We start from the raw sequence: 17,479 nt of genomic DNA, 5'->3' as shown, positions 1-17,479 counted from the left end.
TGATTTGCGAAACATTTCACCTGTTATCAATCAGATGGTCTTATCAACGGGCCATTAAACTGATTGTACTATCAAAATATTGAAGTCATATTGCATATTCTGATTTTACTATATGATGAGGTGAAACATTTGTTGAGTGTTCAGAAAATCCAAGGCAACATTGAACACCAGTCTAGAAATACTGCAGTCTAGCGAGTCTAAACAGAACATCACAGAAAAGTAATACATTTTTCCAACTTAATTAATGAACAAATACGGGAAAGTTCTCCCAAGTTTTGACCTAAATCTAGAAATATAGCAAAAAATCCCGAAAAAAAAAGTCATGACCCAAAGTTTTTACAATAAAATCGTTTATTTCATTAATGATTTTGATGACATCCGAATTGATTCATTATAGTTCTTTTGTCATTTCATTTGCTTTAGGGCTTAAAGTACAATTTGAAATATCGTAAAAAAAAGTGATCCCAAAATCCAGTTTTTTAAAAAGGCACGTGCAATTTTTTCCTTATCCTTTATTTCTACTATTTCATTCAAAAAAGTATCACAAAAATATGTTATTTTATGTGACCCTATTTTAGAAAGGTTCTTTTCTTTTGTATTTATTCACTTTTTTCCCTAAAAAATCTAATCCTTTGATTTTTTTCTTCCAAAATTGTGTAAAAAAATGGGGTTGTTTACATACACAATACAATAAAATTGGTGGCATATGCCTAGCTTTGCGAAAAATAAAAGAGTTGCAAAAAATCACGATGTTCTTATTAAATAAATGATTGAATATAACCTTTTTGGGAAGTTAAATGAAAGGGGTGATCTCATTTATACACTTTTTTTTTACCCATAGGCATCCAATTTTGCACCAAACCTGTCAGAGCTGATGTTACTCGACCAGTAACCTTCATGAGGTCAGTGCATCTTACTGTGCCCCAAGTCATATCCAAATCTTGGAGTAAACGACTTCCAGCGCATTTCTCTTGTATACAACCCTTTTTAGTTCACACAGTTACTTAACTTATAATAATACTCGTAATATGTTCAGAAGAACAGGTTTCTCATTGTTGGTTCAAATCAAATTTCATGTACACATACCCTATCACTCAGGGTTTTCCTGACTTTTGCATTTAAATGACCTATTATAGTGAGAAAGTACGCTTAATACAGAGTTGATAAGTAATTGTTTCCTTCCAAATCAAAGAGAAAAACGTTCCAAATTTGGTATCTACTCAACAAATTAGATTTATTTTCTACTTTTTGTCAATGTGTTAATTTGGTATTACACCCACTCTCTGCAGATAAATCAATGTAAACTTTCGTGATAAGGTAAAGTCTGGCAATATGTAGCTAGTAGACTGTTATAACTAAAATGAAATAGGTAGATACTGTAAAATAAAATTACCAAAGTTTGAGCTTGAAATCAAAGCCAAGATGTTAGCTTTGACTAAAAAGAGACAAACATACTCTTTATAGATTTACTGAAAATAATTTTACAATATATATTCTTAAAGACAAAGACTCTCCTCTTGCTACTTCTTTGTCTGATTTACTTGATTATTTCAAAAGAAATCTTGTTTACTTGGTGATACACGAAAAACTTTTTAGTGGAGACACAAGACTCATCAAGCTCTGTGGTAAACTTTAATGTCCGAAGTACCTACTAATTCTAATCGGAATGCTAAATATGTCGTTTTGATTACCGCCATAAAAACCGTCTTGCCAAAATAGAAATTCCACCAACTTGATACATTGAGAGTGGATGCGGTTGAGTTTATGTTGTCCTGATGATGAATAAGGAGATGTTCGCCCCCAGAGCTATGCACTTGTCTGGTTGGTATCTCCGGGAATCTCAATCTTATGTAAGACCATGTCAAGTCTTTCTTCTTGTTGAAGCACCATGTGTTTTCTGTGACCTTCTATAAAGCACATGTTGGATTCTTATAGACTCGTTTGTTACACGTTGATACGAAAAATACATTATCGAAATATCCCATAAGCTAAATAAAGCTTTAATGTCAAATAACATGTGTAATAAGCAAGTCAGTTTAGTACAGGAATAAATGCATAGCTGATGCAATGGAATGGTATGCTTGATTTTATTTGACTAGATATGCACAAACTGCAAGAAACTTGTACGTTAATGAAATTTGACTTTACATATCTAAATGAGTTCATAGCTACATATTGCAAAAGAAAGTAAAAATTGAGGTTTAATCGAATCCTAAAAACACATAAGATTCAAGTCAACCCAGATGAAAACACAACTGATAATACTTCGGGAAATCTGATGTGGCGTTCTCCCTCGAACATTGGGAGACAAAGTAACCTGGAACCAAATTTTACGATTTTCAAATATTGTTAACAAAATGAATTTCACGGCGTGAAATCTACTGGAGATGTTATCAAAAACTCCTATCCAACATACTCGGTGTGGCCAGAAAAGGAAGGAAATGATAGAAGTAGACTGACAATCAATAAATAGAATAGAATAACTTTATCTATGCTTAATATCTATCTAACTCTTTGAAAATTCTGTAAAAAGTGAATCAGGCATCTCCACTAATAGATATCTGAGTCTTTGAAAAGTTGGTAAGTGACTCAGTTACCTCCACTGTCAGATATCTGAGTCTTTGACAATTCTGTAAAAAGTGACTCAGGCATCTCCGCTGCCAGATATTGAACTTATTGAAAATTATGTAAAAAGTGAATCAGGCATCTCCACTGTCAGATATCTGAGTGTTTGAAAGTTGAGACAACATAAAATTCTCAAAGTATAAACTCTGTTAAAAAAAAAAAAAAAAACCGTAATAGGTATTTATTTTTTCATTCAATTTTTTTGCTCGCTTTATTTCTTCCTTACACCTTCTCCGCAGTCTTCTCTTCTTTTTCCTCTTCCAATTCATTCATAACAGTTTTTTTTTTACATAATGATCGGGAAAAAATGGAACAAGTTGGCGGTTCATTTTTTATAAGATTTTTTTTTTTTCTTTCCATATCTTTTTCAAGAACCTACCTCAACTTTTTGTTTATTTCCCAGTTCTTTTGTTACGAGATCTCAGTGCTTTGAACTTCAAATATTGGATGGTGTGCATAACACTTAGAGTCCTCTTGGGCAATGTTCTGTAAGACGTTACTAAGTTCTGGTACAGCATATAATTCAGGTACTAGTTGATACAAATAGAAGATTTTGAAGCTTTTTTTGACAATCCTTTGATATTAATTGAAATTTATTATTTTGTTATAGTATCAAGTGTGTCTACTGGTAGTTCTCAACTCATCATTCAATAACAATGAAAAAATAGCACTTGTTACAATAATAATAGTATTTCAAATGACTTGTGTTAGAGCAATGCAATAAAACCAATAATGTAAACATTCGGAAAATTCAAATTGTAAACAAACAGTTGTGACACGTGCGTGTTTGTAACGAAACTTTTACAGCGAGCGAAATTGAAAGTAGAAAATGAATATTATCAGTTAAGTAGAATTTTAACTATCTTATGTTTCTATTAATTATGTAGGTACTTTAAAAATAATTCCAACTAGGCTGTTTGAGAAAATACAATTATTTTTTAATTATTATTTAAAAAATTAATAATCAATTGAGATACAAAAAAATAATTATCACAAAAAATATCTAATCGAATGGTTCATTGTAAAAAATAAAACAATATTGTTTTTAGACTGTTGAAAATCGAATAAAAAATTGTAACAAAAACAAATACTTCATGACAATTTTTTTAAAAAATATTGAGCTAAAAAAACAATAAAATTATGAAAAAACGTTCGATATCAAAGTACGGTAAAAAACTGACTACATAGTACATAAAAACATTACCGCTGAATTCGTAGAGTGGGCTAAGCTAAAAAACACTATTATCAAGGTGGGGGACCTACCAAATATTGAGGGGAAAATTAAGGAGAAAGAGGGGTTACAAAGAGAATAACAAAGAAGCGTTTTTTTTTAATGCGCTCTCTGTCTCTCTCTTCTCTTTCCCGACCCGTCTAATATTTAATGGCCTACTCATAAAATTCTCGCGTCTCTCTCACTCTACTCCTCGGCCTCCTTGCTTGATGTTGTCAGCCTTGAGCATTGAATCTTTCGCTCCATGTCGCCAATACATTTTTATCTCACGCATAAAACACACGTGGTCTGGACCTGTAGGAAGGTATTAATGGTATTATGCGAGTTCCTGGATATGTCAAACTCTTCTTGTGTTGCGTTCAGGAATCGGGAAGCTGATACAATGTAACCATAACATTCCCATTCTTTCCAGTTCCCAATATTCTCATACCTACCAAAACCGAACTCAACAAGTCACCAAGCATTTCTTTGTGAATAATGAATCAGTGGATATAGATTGTTTATTCATTCTCAGTAGTGCAGTTGCTAAGCTATTGGATTTATAACCGAGGGGGCTGCGGTTCAAATCCTATACTAGCGACATGAAATAGTTAAGTCAGAGGAAGGTTATTACAAGACAAAGAAAATGTGGTGTGAACATCAAAGGTACACCTCTGCACCGAATTCTAAGAAGCACAAAAGCTTCGAGTAAATCGAAGACCGAAATTTTTCATTTTGAACATTCTGGATTCACAAAGATCATTGTTCAAAGTAAGTAGGTATAATCATTGAAGAAGTTACACCTAACAATCATATAAACTCGCAAGTAATTCGAGAAAGTTTGAAGCAATTCGTGAACTACATAATTATTATTACTTTAATAACAGTTGCATGATGTTAACATTATGCAAAATGGAAACACTTGCAAAACAAATTAGAAACCTACATTTACTTGCCAAAAAATATCACGCGATGTGTTTTTTCTACTAGAATGCCCAAAAAGCTCTTAATTTTGATCTCAAACTTCGTTGAATCAGGCAAATTTGTTGATGAAATCGATAAAGTGGGATGTTACATAAAGAGCATGTCCGGGATTAGAACAGTTTTACCAATATTGTATAATGGAGTAAATTATTTTCAACAGCTCACAACACACAATACATAATAATTATGTGCATCGCATGTTTTACATTTTATACTAATAGTTATCTAGCCTGGTCTAGATACCAAGTACCTACCTACTATCTCAATAATTATGTATTTGAGAATGGGTTCCGTACTGTCTAGGAACTCTCAAAAACAGTTTTATTAGATTAGATTTTAAAAGCTGATTTACATTTTTTTGATTGTTATAATTGCATCATGCAACTGAAATATAAAAACATATAATTAGAATGTTACTCGACATTCTTGTGTGAATTTTGATAGGATACCTATAGCAATGCCTATGTTAAATTTAATGTCAATCCACTCGAGACATTATTTGGGTAAAAAACATAATGTTGGATCCAATATAAAACATTCAATATTATATTGGATATTTTTGTAACTCTTATCTATAATGTTGTTTTAAAAACAGGTGAATTTGGTGAACTTCGTAACTAGCTAGAAATACTGAAAGCCCAAAGTCATTTGGGCTCTGAGAGACATTCTTTGCATTCAGATAAGTTCTCATCTATAACTGTTATTTGTCTGTCTAATGTGTTTCTTCGATTTGTCCTCTATCCATAGTTGGAGTGGCCAGAAAAGGAAGGAACCGAACGCTCAAGACCAAGAGCGAAACTGTAGGCATGAAACACTCAGCTTCTAAATGACCTAAGATGACCGCTCTTTCTCTCTCTTGCTTGTATTCTGACTAATCGCTTAACGTCAAGTAATAAAACTTACAGACGGGTACACTATAAATACATAAACATGCCAGGTTTTTTAACCGGCACTTGTAAGAATGGCTTTGCAAAGATAATGGACATTGAAACGGTATTTTGACTAATTTGTATGATAAGTGTTATCTAAGTTACACAAAAATGAAATAATCACGAATGAGTAATTGAAGAGTTTGATTAATTTTATTTACACGCTAAGCAACAAGGCTAAGCTTGATTAGTACATATCAGGAAAATATGTTTTCATTATTTTGAAACTTCTTAATAAATTATTATCATTGGTGATTCCTTCATGTTTGTAACTAAGGAAAATGGACTGCCTTACTTTGCAATTGGGCAGGCACCTAGTGGTATTAAATAATGGTTTATTAATACCACTTTCTGATTCTGATTAGTTTGAGGTAAAATTTATTGTGTAGGGTATTAAATTCGAATTTAAAATTGCAAGAGGTCTTGTTGTTCTAAATAGTGAGACCCGCTTTCAAAGTGGCTTTGAGTAATCTTCAAACGTGATCTGCGGCTATGGTTTGGCCATCAGTCATCAAATTCTATTAGGATTTTGTGTGTTTTTGCGGTTTTTTTTTTTTTTTTTTTTTAATGATACACCCTAACGTGTAATAGAGCTGATTTTTCCTCAATCTTATTCAACAATGTTTACTTGAGTTAGAACTTTCAACAAGGTTTATCAATTGTATAGGCATGTTTCAGATTAATACTGTAGCAATGAACATTTTAATTTCTACTTGTACCTATATCGTGAAATTTTGATAAGATATGTTTCGCGACGCATGTTGAATGTTGAGAATCACAATATTCAACGGACACACTCAGCTGATTCTCCAAAGATCATGAATCATCAGTGTTGAATAATATCATGAAAGTTGGTGTTAAAACGTCTGGTGTTTGTAACTACCTCGTTGAGGACACAAGACAAAATGACGCTATACGATTCTACGTATGATCAAAAGTATTATGTATCATTAAAAGTAGAATATTATTTTCTTATTTTTGACATAGTTGGGCCCGTGCGTTTTACACTCAACTTTATCATTTGACACTTTACTTAAGAGCATTAGACTCTACTGAAGTATTATACTTGAGAACTTACAGAATTCTAGATGAACGATTTGTACCATGGTTGTTCAGTTTGGTCAATGTTGTTTTCAACATGGTGATTTTTTTCATTTTTTTTTTTTCTCCGTATGTCTTTTCCGTCAATCTGGAAATAAATAAGTGAGTACTCACTACTCATTACACATATGTACAAAATGTACATATTAGCCACATATCTCACTAAATGTCCAATATGACTGTTTGTTTTTTCCCAATAAAATATTCCGTCTAGATAGACAGCTACTTGATATCTTAGTAAAAGTAATCTCCTTGTCTCGAATCATACACAATGCATCCTATGCTTACAATGTTCATTAGTTTGCAACATTTAAGTAAATCTTGCCGTTCCTTCTGAAGGTCGACATCCAGAACATGAAATCAATTCTGATTTGATCAAAATTTAAAATGTTCTGACGTCTTCTCACTAAACTTAACATAATTATAGGATAGGTACGTTCTACCTATACATCCACAGTAATATCATAATTAATTTATGTTAATTTACATGTTGGTAACATAAGTTCTCAGTTCTCACATTGCTTGAAGTTGATTTTCCTTCACAAGATCGTGATATTTGGGTGCATAAAATGTTCATCTACTTCAAACTTGTTAAAAGTTTTTGAATGGATGTCTAATAGTCATAAAACTTTATTACCATCGTGGTTACCTTTGGATATGTTTTGTAAGCTTTAGACCTCATAAATACCTTACTTCAGTTACTTCCAATATTTGTATTATTGGGTTGATATACCAAAAAGTGTTTGGATAGACTTTTAAAAACCACATTTGTTTGCATCAGCGGTATGAAATGCAGTGAGGTTAGGGTACTACCTACCTATGCTTCTATGAAGATATTTTTCCTATATTAAAATCAAAATCAGTTAAAAAAAAAAAAAAACATGTGCCTCTCACTTATTTTCTTTAGACCTTCTTTGAGAACATTCCTTCCCAAATCTCTGAATCAGAACGTATGTGGCAACTTCTGTAAATATTTTACCCGCTCAGGACACGTCAAGAAATTCACTTCGTGTGGAATTTTGTATATCAATACCGCCGCCCTTTGTGATTCATTGTGTAGCTCTGGTGTTTTGATTAGATTTGCTCCTATTGTTTTGGACAGTGGCGATGTTTCAAGTTTCGTACATATGTTTCAAGATGATACATAACTTTTACGTCACTACCCAACAATCTATTCCAAGCCTCGAGGTAGGCTAAAAGACAAAACTTTAGAGTCCAATGTTAGATGAAACAGAAACCCTTGTATGAAATAACCGATGAACCAAGATTTCTTAAGTCCGCTAGAACTTGTGGCAAAAACTGTTGGGTTTTTTGTTCAACCCAACAAATTTTGGAGAAGAAAGGAGATGTGAAAAATCAAGACAGTCAAACGGAAGGCAAAAGGGAAATTTTTACAAAAAATGAAAAGAACCTTGAATTCCCCTCCTCCAAATATGAGAGTAACCTAATTTTCTCCAAGAACACAAGAAGAGGAATACTTTTTCTTTTTCGTTCATTCTTTCAAGTTTTAAAGGTTAGGTGACATAGAGGTTTCTTTAATACTGTGTAAAAAATCTGTAATGGATTCAATTTATAAGCACATACTTTTTAGTGGTCGTGAAGTACATCCAGATCTACATAGGAATCATAGGATATTAGCTATTATGCTCAGGCTCACTTAGTAGTGAGCAAACGAGTCATTTAAACTTGATCTAATAGCGAAGTATGCGAAGGCAATATTTTCTTCGATTTTTTAGGATATCAATAAAAGTTAATCTGAAGTTCGTGCTGGCATATGTACGTAACTTTTTATTACTACAGTATAGCGAGCTATACTAGTTTCCTATGAAATAAAGAGGGAACCTGTAAAACTTGCGATTTACTATCGGAATGAGAGATTTTTTTGTATATCATCCTACAAAAATGTGATTATGCAATGTGCCGGGCAAGTAAACAATAATGTGATCTACCTGTTGTAGGTTCAAATTACAGTCTGTATCGTTCTTTATTAATCATCATAGGAAAAAAAATGGTTGGTTAATCTTGTTTCCAGTCACCAATAATTTTACCAAATAAAAATTAGCCAACCCGAGTCCTTTCAAGGTCGTAGGTTAGAAGGTCAAGGTCAAATCCTGGTCGAGAATGAAAAAAAAGGAAAACCAGTTGTTTGTTTTTATTATTTTTTTGTCTCTTGAAAAAACTACATGTTTTTTATGTAAATTTTACTCCATTTTTTTTTTTTTTTTTTCATTAAAGTTTTTTGTTGTTTCTTTGTAATCATTTTATTATTATTTTTTTTTTTAATTTTGAAAAATTAAAGGATCTCATTTTTGTTTTTGTTGTATTCTTTTTTGAAAAAAATTAAAATTACTAATTATTTTAAGTAGACATTGAAATTCTTTGATTTTCCTCTTTTTGAGTAAGTTTTTTAATACTTAAAAGGATATACTTTGTTCATAATACAAACAAATTATTGTACATTTTTAATAAATAAAAAAAGGAAAACATACATTTTGTTCTTGACTTTTTTTAAAAATCTATATGATTGTTGAAGACTATTTTATTTTCTGATATGTAAAATAACCCATAGTTGGAACCGAAACATTACCTACTTACCTTCCTAAGTAGGTACACATTTAGGTACTGGTTCAAATACAGTAAAGCAGCAGGGAGTCTGAAAGGTGAGTTTTGCTGCACAGAAAACAATAGAAGAGTTAGAAGAGTCAATCAGGAGCAATGATATTCAAAGTAAAGACTAAAGGCCTTGTTACAGGTGGTTGTTAAGTCTTGAAATTCTTGAAGACTTCTCCCAGTCTCTGAGTAGGCTCAGGGCTAACATCTGCTTATAATATTGGATTGTAGACCCAGGTGAAAATTAACCAACATAAGAGTTGAAATGAGACTGAATGCAAACACCTGTGGGGGTGATGAAAGCTTTCAAGGGTTTTAGAAGTTTGATTGGATAGAACAGTTTATGCTAGGTTGCAAGTTACAGGAGACCTTGCCAGACAGGCAGAGCAATCAGAATCAGAATTAACAAGGTACATTTAGCAGAAGCAGAAAATCATCCCCATAAACCCCCATCAAGAATTAAATCACTGTTGACTTTTCAGTGAGTAAGCTAGGTGACCATTTACTTAACCCCTTAAAGAACCAAGCCGTAAATATACGGCACTCCAATTGTCCTTCTAAACGGCCCACAATGTATAAATATGTTCTCTGTTTTTCCAATTTCAATTTAATCTGTGACGGATATGTATGGTGTACAATGATGGGATCTTTTCAAATGCTTTCTAAAGAACTCAATAGAGCAGGTGGCATGTTTGGATTTTTTTCATGTCTCCAGGATTACTGAGCAACATAAATATACATCGGTGGGAATTTTAAAAAGTTGTTTTTGTTCATCTTGTGATAAGGTGATTTTTGCCATTTTTTCTTCAATTTATTTGAAATATTCGTTTGAAATTGTGTTTTTTGACAATCAGAATTAAAAAAAGTAAAAAGTTTTAGACTCAGAATTGACCATACTTTGATGACAAATTAAAAAAAAAATGGGTAATTTTGAAATAGTTTTGTTGAAAAAGGGGGGTCACCTAAGGGGTTAAGTACTTGTTATTGAATTTTGAGTATACTTGGAGACCCAGGAGTAATAAGCCTCAGATCCTCAGCCTTCAGAATATCACAGATGATAGACGGAGTTTACCGTTTACCTGTGATGAAGAAATTGAATACTATCAACAGTAAAATTATCACTTCAAATGAAACTTCTTACCAAAGGAAATGTAGCACAAAGGCACAAACTACAAAGCACATGGGAATCTTGAATTTCTTGAAAAAAAAAAATATCACAATCGAACCACTTCAACCACTTGCCATTCGAATTTCGAATTTCAATTTCAAAGTTCAAACCGTTATCAAATTACAAAATTTAAATTTTACCGCCTGGGTTTTATCAATTTTTTTTGTTGCCGTTTCTCTTGAGCCGGCTCTCGAGATGCCGGTAGCTGTATTTTTTTAAACAAATAAAAAATTTGTTTTATTTGGTTTTTCTATTCACTTTCTTACTAAAATGATTTGTTATAAAAGAAGATTAACAATTAGATGAAAGTCACAATGTAATTAATTGATTAAATTGATTTGTATCTCACACTAGTGTTGATACGGCTATTCAAGTTTTAAGATTTCAAATTTTCGGCATGCACACAATGTTGCTTAGAAAGGCGTAAAATGTTCTGTGTTTATAATTCGGCATTGACAATCACTGTGCGACACAAAGATCTATTGTGTTGAATCCGAACATCCATCAGAGCAGACACGCTTCACTTTCGGCATGCACACAATGTTGCTTAGAAAGGCGTAAAATGTTCTGTGTTTATAATTCGGCATTGACAATCACTGTGCGACACAAAGATCCATTGTGTTGAATCCGAACATCCATCAGAGCAGACACGCTTCACTAAACACTTGACTAATACTAACAATACCCGCCACGCTCAACTAAATCAATTTGTGCAAGACGAGACTCCACTAGAGCTACCTAGCTCCTTAAGTATCAGTACCTTAAAGTACCTACCATCATGTATGACTCTACTGGGAAATAGAGGACACACACTCTGCATCTTGCTGGCCATGAATCTGATCAGTGTGATGGCAGAGATTGCCTGAGGCAATCTTTGTCATATAGTTTACAATTGAAAGTAAAGGGTAGCACTGCAAGGTCTAACCTTAGTATCGACAGTAAGTCAATTCCATTTTCCAAATCTTTGGCTCTAAAAAGTTGTGGCTTTCATGAATTTGGATGATTCGACCTTGTACATGATAGGTCTCTACAAATTACTAAAAAGCTTCCGCTACCTTCGATATAGACGTATTTTTTTACCTCACCAACTTTGTCAAGAGCTTGACACTATAACATAGCATTCCAACAGCCTAAATCAGGGGAAGTAATTCAATAATAGAGTTCTTCCACCCTAAACTTGTGGCACCCTGACACCATTTTTTCTCAGTGTAGTTTGTTGAATGGTAGGTATTGGTAGAATTAATAAATGAAAATGCGCTTGCGCTTGCAAGGTACTCTTTGCTTATCTGTCGAGTGTTTGTAAAGTCTCGAGCATTTTAATTTATTACGAAGAAAATTGTCAAAATGCTAACATAACATTTACATATTTGTAACTATGCCCATGTACTTATGTACCTAAATACATTGTATTAGGCTCAGATAAGTAATTAAATTAGTAAAAAGTGACTCAGGTATCTCCACTAAATAGTGTAGATACCTATCCGTAATATACATAGCTCTCCAAGAAATAGTTTAATTCATAAGAATTTTCTTCGAAGTTCTGGGCAATGGTCTATTGAGTGACATACAAAGTACCTGCTGTAATTTTATTATTATTATTATTATTATTATTATTATTATTATTATTATTATTATTCCGAATCTCCAAATCACGTTTTTTCCTATGAATTTTGGACATTCGCCATACGTACCATAAAAATAGAACTGAATTCAAATAATGATGTATGAAATAGTAAATGGAAATAATTCATTTCGACATGAGATAAACACATGTTCAGTTTCCACATTATCATGCGTTTCCAAAACAATGTAAAAAATACAAGTTCCTATGTATGATAGCATATTCTACACAGGGGCATCTATCGATTACTAACATTTTCAAAATATCTATGTGTCCAAGAGAGCTCTATTTGATTGAAACATTAAATAGAACATTACTTCTTATTAATATTAATATTGTGAACTCCTACTGTTTACACTTGTACTTAGGTAATAAGTAGAAAAATTAATTTTCATAGTAAAGGACTGATTTGCTTAAACCCAACTGATCAGAGATCAGAACTAATCTGCGATTTGTATCCGGTTCCGGACAAGGAAAAAAATAGTCTATTCTTAGATGTAACTGTTCAATGTGTATACTTGTCTGTCTCAAAACGAAACATATTCAGTGTCTATAATAATATTCAGATCAACTATACAAGCAGCATGACTACCAGTCCCATCCTTCCATGTTCTAACGAGCCAGACTGTTGTTCAGACGAATATAGCTATACCTACAGATGTGTAGACTTGCTAAATAACTATACGAGCACAGGTATAGTGTTTAAATATTATAAAGCATGCAAATAAAGTTCAAGGTCACAGTATTATGAATATTAAAACACTGACAATAGCGCAGTGGAATAGGAAGAAAATGTTATATTAAAGCATGCAAATAAAGTTCAAGGTCACAGTATTATGAATATTAAAACACTGACAATAGCGCAGTGGAATAGGAAGAAAATGTTATACTTATACCACATCGAATCATTTTTTGGCAATAATGATGTAGCACTATAGTTAACGCACTGGTAAATTTATGATTGTGCAAGTAACACTCTTTGTTTGAATAATTGTTCTTTAAGAAATTATGATTGTGAATACGTTCTTAACCTTACCTACTTGGTTTTTATGTAATGGTATCTGTACAGTGCCGTTTTCTTCTTACAATATCATTAACAAGATTTTGACCTTTCTCGTAAATTTCCACCTTTATCACTGGTCACCAATGAATCTCAAATTCAACCTAAAAGAATATAAACAAGGGGAACAAATGAACAATGATTGTAGGAGCAATAATGATGTAGCACTATAGTTAACGCACTGGTAAATTTATGATTGTGCAAGTAACACTCTTTGTTTGAATAATTGTTCTTTAAGGAATTATGATTGTGAACACGTTCTTAAACTTACCTACTTGGTTTTTATGTAATGGTATCTGTACAGTGTCGTTTTCTTCTTACAACATCATTAACAAGATTTTGACCTTTCTCGTAAATTTCCACCTTTATCACTGATCACCAATGAATCTCAAATTCAACCTAAAAGAATATAAATAAGGGGAACAAATGAACAATGATTGTAGGCTTTAAAATGTACAAACTACCCAGTTAACAACAACAATAATATACCTATGCAGAATTTGAGTTGGAAATATTGCGTTTTAATTGTGTTCAAAAACATACATATAAACAATTCGCAAAAATTTCAACCATTCATTATTGTTGGTAAACTAATCAGGCTATGCTTGCTTACACAAGTAATGATTGTTTGTGAAAGACTGCAAATCATTTCCTCAGTCATTTAGTCTTATCTTTTCGTACCATCTACATACAAAGTTCGAGTTCTGAGAAAGATTTTGAGATATATCTACCTACATATCTAAAATTAATGTGATATACATTAAAGTTAATGTGATATACATTAAAGTTAATGTGATATCAATTAAAATTGTGAAGTGAGAAAAGAAAGAACATGCACCAAAATAGGTCCATGATCCCTAACGCAATACATCCTCCTTATAATATTGAGCTACATACTTTGAATATTATCAGAATCTTCCAACAAATATCAATACTTAACTTATGTAAAATTACTAACCTATAAAAATACAGCTTTTATAACTTTTTAAGCCTTTTTTACCATCGATCATGTATGCTATTCTACATCCGGTAAATAATGACTGGTCGGAGTACCATAAATAGTAATAGTACTCCTTTAAACCAATATTCAATTTCCATTCCAAGTTTTTAATCTTTCACCGAGATAGATGTTGTCTTGCCAAAGTAATACCTATCCGCAGAGGGATTAAGTTAATTTTCAGAACTCAATAGCACCAGATTGGTCACTATATTATTCAAGATCTTGATCAGTATAGACAACTTGGTTCAGTTCATCTCACATAGCTTCAGTGAATCATTTTGTAACCGAGAAAACAGGTTGGTTGTTGCCTGGTCACAAATTGTTTCAACTGGTTTGATGATCCTTATCTATTAAAATGTAACCAATTTTGTAACCGAGAAAACAGGTTGGTTGTTGCCTGGTCACAAATTGTTTCAACTGGTTTGATGATCCTTATCTATTAAAATGTAACCCTAACATTCCCACAATATTTTTTTTTTTTTTTTTTTTTTTTTATGTTTTCACGAATCGTTTACAAATATGGCATTTATTTAGGTGAAATTTAGGAACTCTAGTGAGGGTACAAAAGCTGTTACCTGCCCATGTTGACCAAATATTTCTGACAATCTTTTCTAAATGGTCTACTTCTTCCAACCATACTCCTCTTTTTACTTTCCTTATCCTATAGGAAGGAAAGTAAAGTAATTTCTTACACTGAACTTTCTTATTTTCTTTTTGCTTTTCTTTTGTTTTGACTGAGACATGTTTTTATTTTGTTGACTGTGCAGGGTCGCGGAGGTAGAAAAAGGGCGGCAAAATCTGGCAGGGATGGACTTGGCTGGACAGGAGTTGACCATGGAAATCCGGAGGTTAGAAACTTTTTTATCTAGCTTTATTCTAACGGGTACTCGAAGTTTTTTTTTTTACATTATTTTTTATTTATTGTTTTATTTAATTAACATTTAAATACTAACACTACTTTTTTATCTCTAAAATTATCAATTACTCATTTCTATTTGATTGACTTTATTTTACTTTCCTTCCTCGATCCCTTAATTTTTGACTAATCTTGTAACCACCTACGAACTTGCAAAACCTTTCTCGCTCGGATGGTACTTCTTACCTACTTAAGTACGGGTAGAAAGTAAAGAGGGTGAAAAGCATACCCTATCCTAGATTTTGGTACTTGTTTCAAATTATTTTCACTTGCATTGTGAGGGTCAACACCTACATCTCAGTTTCAAGGGGAGAAAAAACTTTCGTGCTTTATTGTGTTGACTCAGCAGATGTGTGAGTAAATAAGAAATATTGCTTTCGATTTGGCCCACCCACTGAGGGACATACTAGACGGAAGAGCTGATGTATCTAATCCCGTCTCCATTTGTGTGATGCACAGAGGAGGACCAAGGTGGTTGGAGTTCAAGTTCACATTGTAAAATGTTTGTGAAACTCTCAGAGCACTCTGTTAGAAGTCTCGTGAATTATTTGTAAATAACAGCGCATACTTGTATGCTTACTTGGAAACAAACTTATCAATGGAAGGAAAAAAGCGCTAAAATGTTTTTTTTTTTTTTTTTTCTGTTATGTACGAGTATGAAATACACAATATTAAAGAGTTTTATTTTTTGTCTGCTTTCAGATATTTGGCTCCAAGTCCGAGTTGCAACTCCATTCTCAGCTTCACATGAGGGAGGTGAAACCTTACAAATGTACCCAATGTACCAAAACCTTTGCCAACTCATCGTACCTTTCTCAACACACCCGGATCCATCTTGGTATCAAACCATACCGGTGTGAGATATGTCAGAGGAAGTTCACGCAACTTTCACACCTTCAGCAACACATTAGAACACATACGGGAGATAAACCATACAAGTGCCGTCATCCAGGATGTGTGAAAGCTTTTAGTCAGTTGAGTAATCTTCAAAGTCACTCACGCTGTCACCAGACAGACAAACCTTACAAATGTAATTCCTGTTACAAGTGTTTTGTAGACGAGACTGCCCTCCTTGAACATATACCCAAGCATAAAGATTCCAAACATTTGAAAACACATATTTGTCAATACTGCGGTAAATCTTACACGCAGGAAACCTACCTTAGCAAACATATGCAGAAACATGCAGAGCGATCAGACAAGCGACCGCCCATCATAGGAATTCCTCGTGCAGCTTTAGAAAATCCTCACTACTGGCCCAAAGTATCACCAGATACAGCCAACAATCTAGTGGATGCTATTAACCAGCATGAAACATGTATACAAAGCAATGGAAATGGAGCCAACGGTGTTTCAGACAACAATATGAATGGCAGTGTAGAAGAGCAGCAACAACAGCAGCAGCAACAGCAACAACAGCAAAGAAATAACAACCCTTCCCCCTCACCTCAACAACACCATTACGATTCTGTTATGAAGACAAGCACGTCAGCATTTACCCCCATCCAGTCTATGGGTCTACCCCATCATCAACATCATCTGAATCATCACCAAGCTTACCTGCCGTACAACACCATCTCCTTCCCTGGGAAGGTCATGCAGCAAAGTTCTGGTCCTAACACCCCTGTATCTGTAGCAGTGTCTAATAGTTTTCCTAATCAACTAATATCATTACATCAGATTAGGAACTACGCACATCAGCCAGGGTCTACGCTAATGCCTGGAGAACATATCCTAGCAGGACTTACTAAGGATAAATAATATACCTGACCTCATGTTGTGATGATTGTACATAACTATACTCGTAGTTCTTCTTTGTAGTCAAATATCCAAAATTAATACATAGAAATTGAAAATGTGCCAAAACATTGTAAATTCTGAATTACATTAGTATCCAGTTATTTAATTCTTATGTGAGGGCAGAGTTATCAATTTTCTCCATTGCATTGTGAAACAGGTGGAATAAGAATAACTTCTTGATTATTCTAATAGGTAATTACCGAGTAGGCAATGATCACTCTGCCCATTGAAACTTTTGATATCCCAACAAAATGAAATGTGTAAGAAGTTAGTAGAGAAAAAGAGACTTTTATGGATCAAAGGTTTCTGTAATTAGGTTTAATCACACAATAGTTTTTATTTCAAAACTCAACACTAATCACCATTAATTTAACAGTGTGACATCCAATTTGATATTATTTGTTTTATGTCCATTGCAAACCAAATCTAAAATGTCCTTCCATATTTCCATCCCT

The 17,479-nt window shown here is 33.2% G+C and overlaps 1 protein-coding gene and 1 long non-coding RNA gene across 7 annotated transcripts in view; one reads left to right on the top strand and one right to left on the bottom strand.

Moving 5' to 3' along the window:
- The window catches only part of LOC103506860 (zinc finger protein rotund-like), a 52,816-nt gene extending 35,463 nt beyond the window's left edge, over positions 1 to 17,353 (top strand). For 2 of the 3 annotated variants that reach the window (XM_026821829.1, XM_026821830.1), the window contains 2 exons: positions 15,076 to 15,156; positions 15,927 to 17,353. In XM_026821829.1, coding sequence (XP_026677630.1) covers positions 15,076 to 15,156; positions 15,927 to 16,985 — 1,140 coding nt within the window. In that variant the 3' untranslated portion in view covers positions 16,986 to 17,353. The remainder of the gene's footprint in view (positions 1 to 15,075; positions 15,157 to 15,926) is intronic. The other variant, XM_026821831.1, reaches the window with a different exon arrangement.
- Positions 1 to 17,479, bottom strand: part of LOC113466431 — a 37,618-nt gene that overhangs the window by 18,062 nt on the left and 2,077 nt on the right. For 3 of the 4 annotated variants that reach the window (XR_003390822.1, XR_003390821.1, XR_003390823.1), the window contains one exon: positions 13,580 to 13,707. This is a non-coding gene — a long non-coding RNA (uncharacterized LOC113466431). Of the gene's footprint in view, positions 1 to 13,284; positions 13,413 to 13,579; positions 13,708 to 17,479 lie in introns of all 4 variants that reach the window. The other variant, XR_003390824.1, reaches the window with a different exon arrangement.

This window comes from Diaphorina citri, unplaced genomic scaffold (assembly GCF_000475195.1).
Source record: "Diaphorina citri unplaced genomic scaffold, Diaci psyllid genome assembly version 1.1 scaffold267, whole genome shotgun sequence".
Classification (NCBI taxonomy): domain Eukaryota; kingdom Metazoa; phylum Arthropoda; class Insecta; order Hemiptera; family Psyllidae; genus Diaphorina; species Diaphorina citri.
Note: the sequence above shows the minus strand (reverse complement) of the source record. Positions and strands in the feature narration are given on the sequence as shown.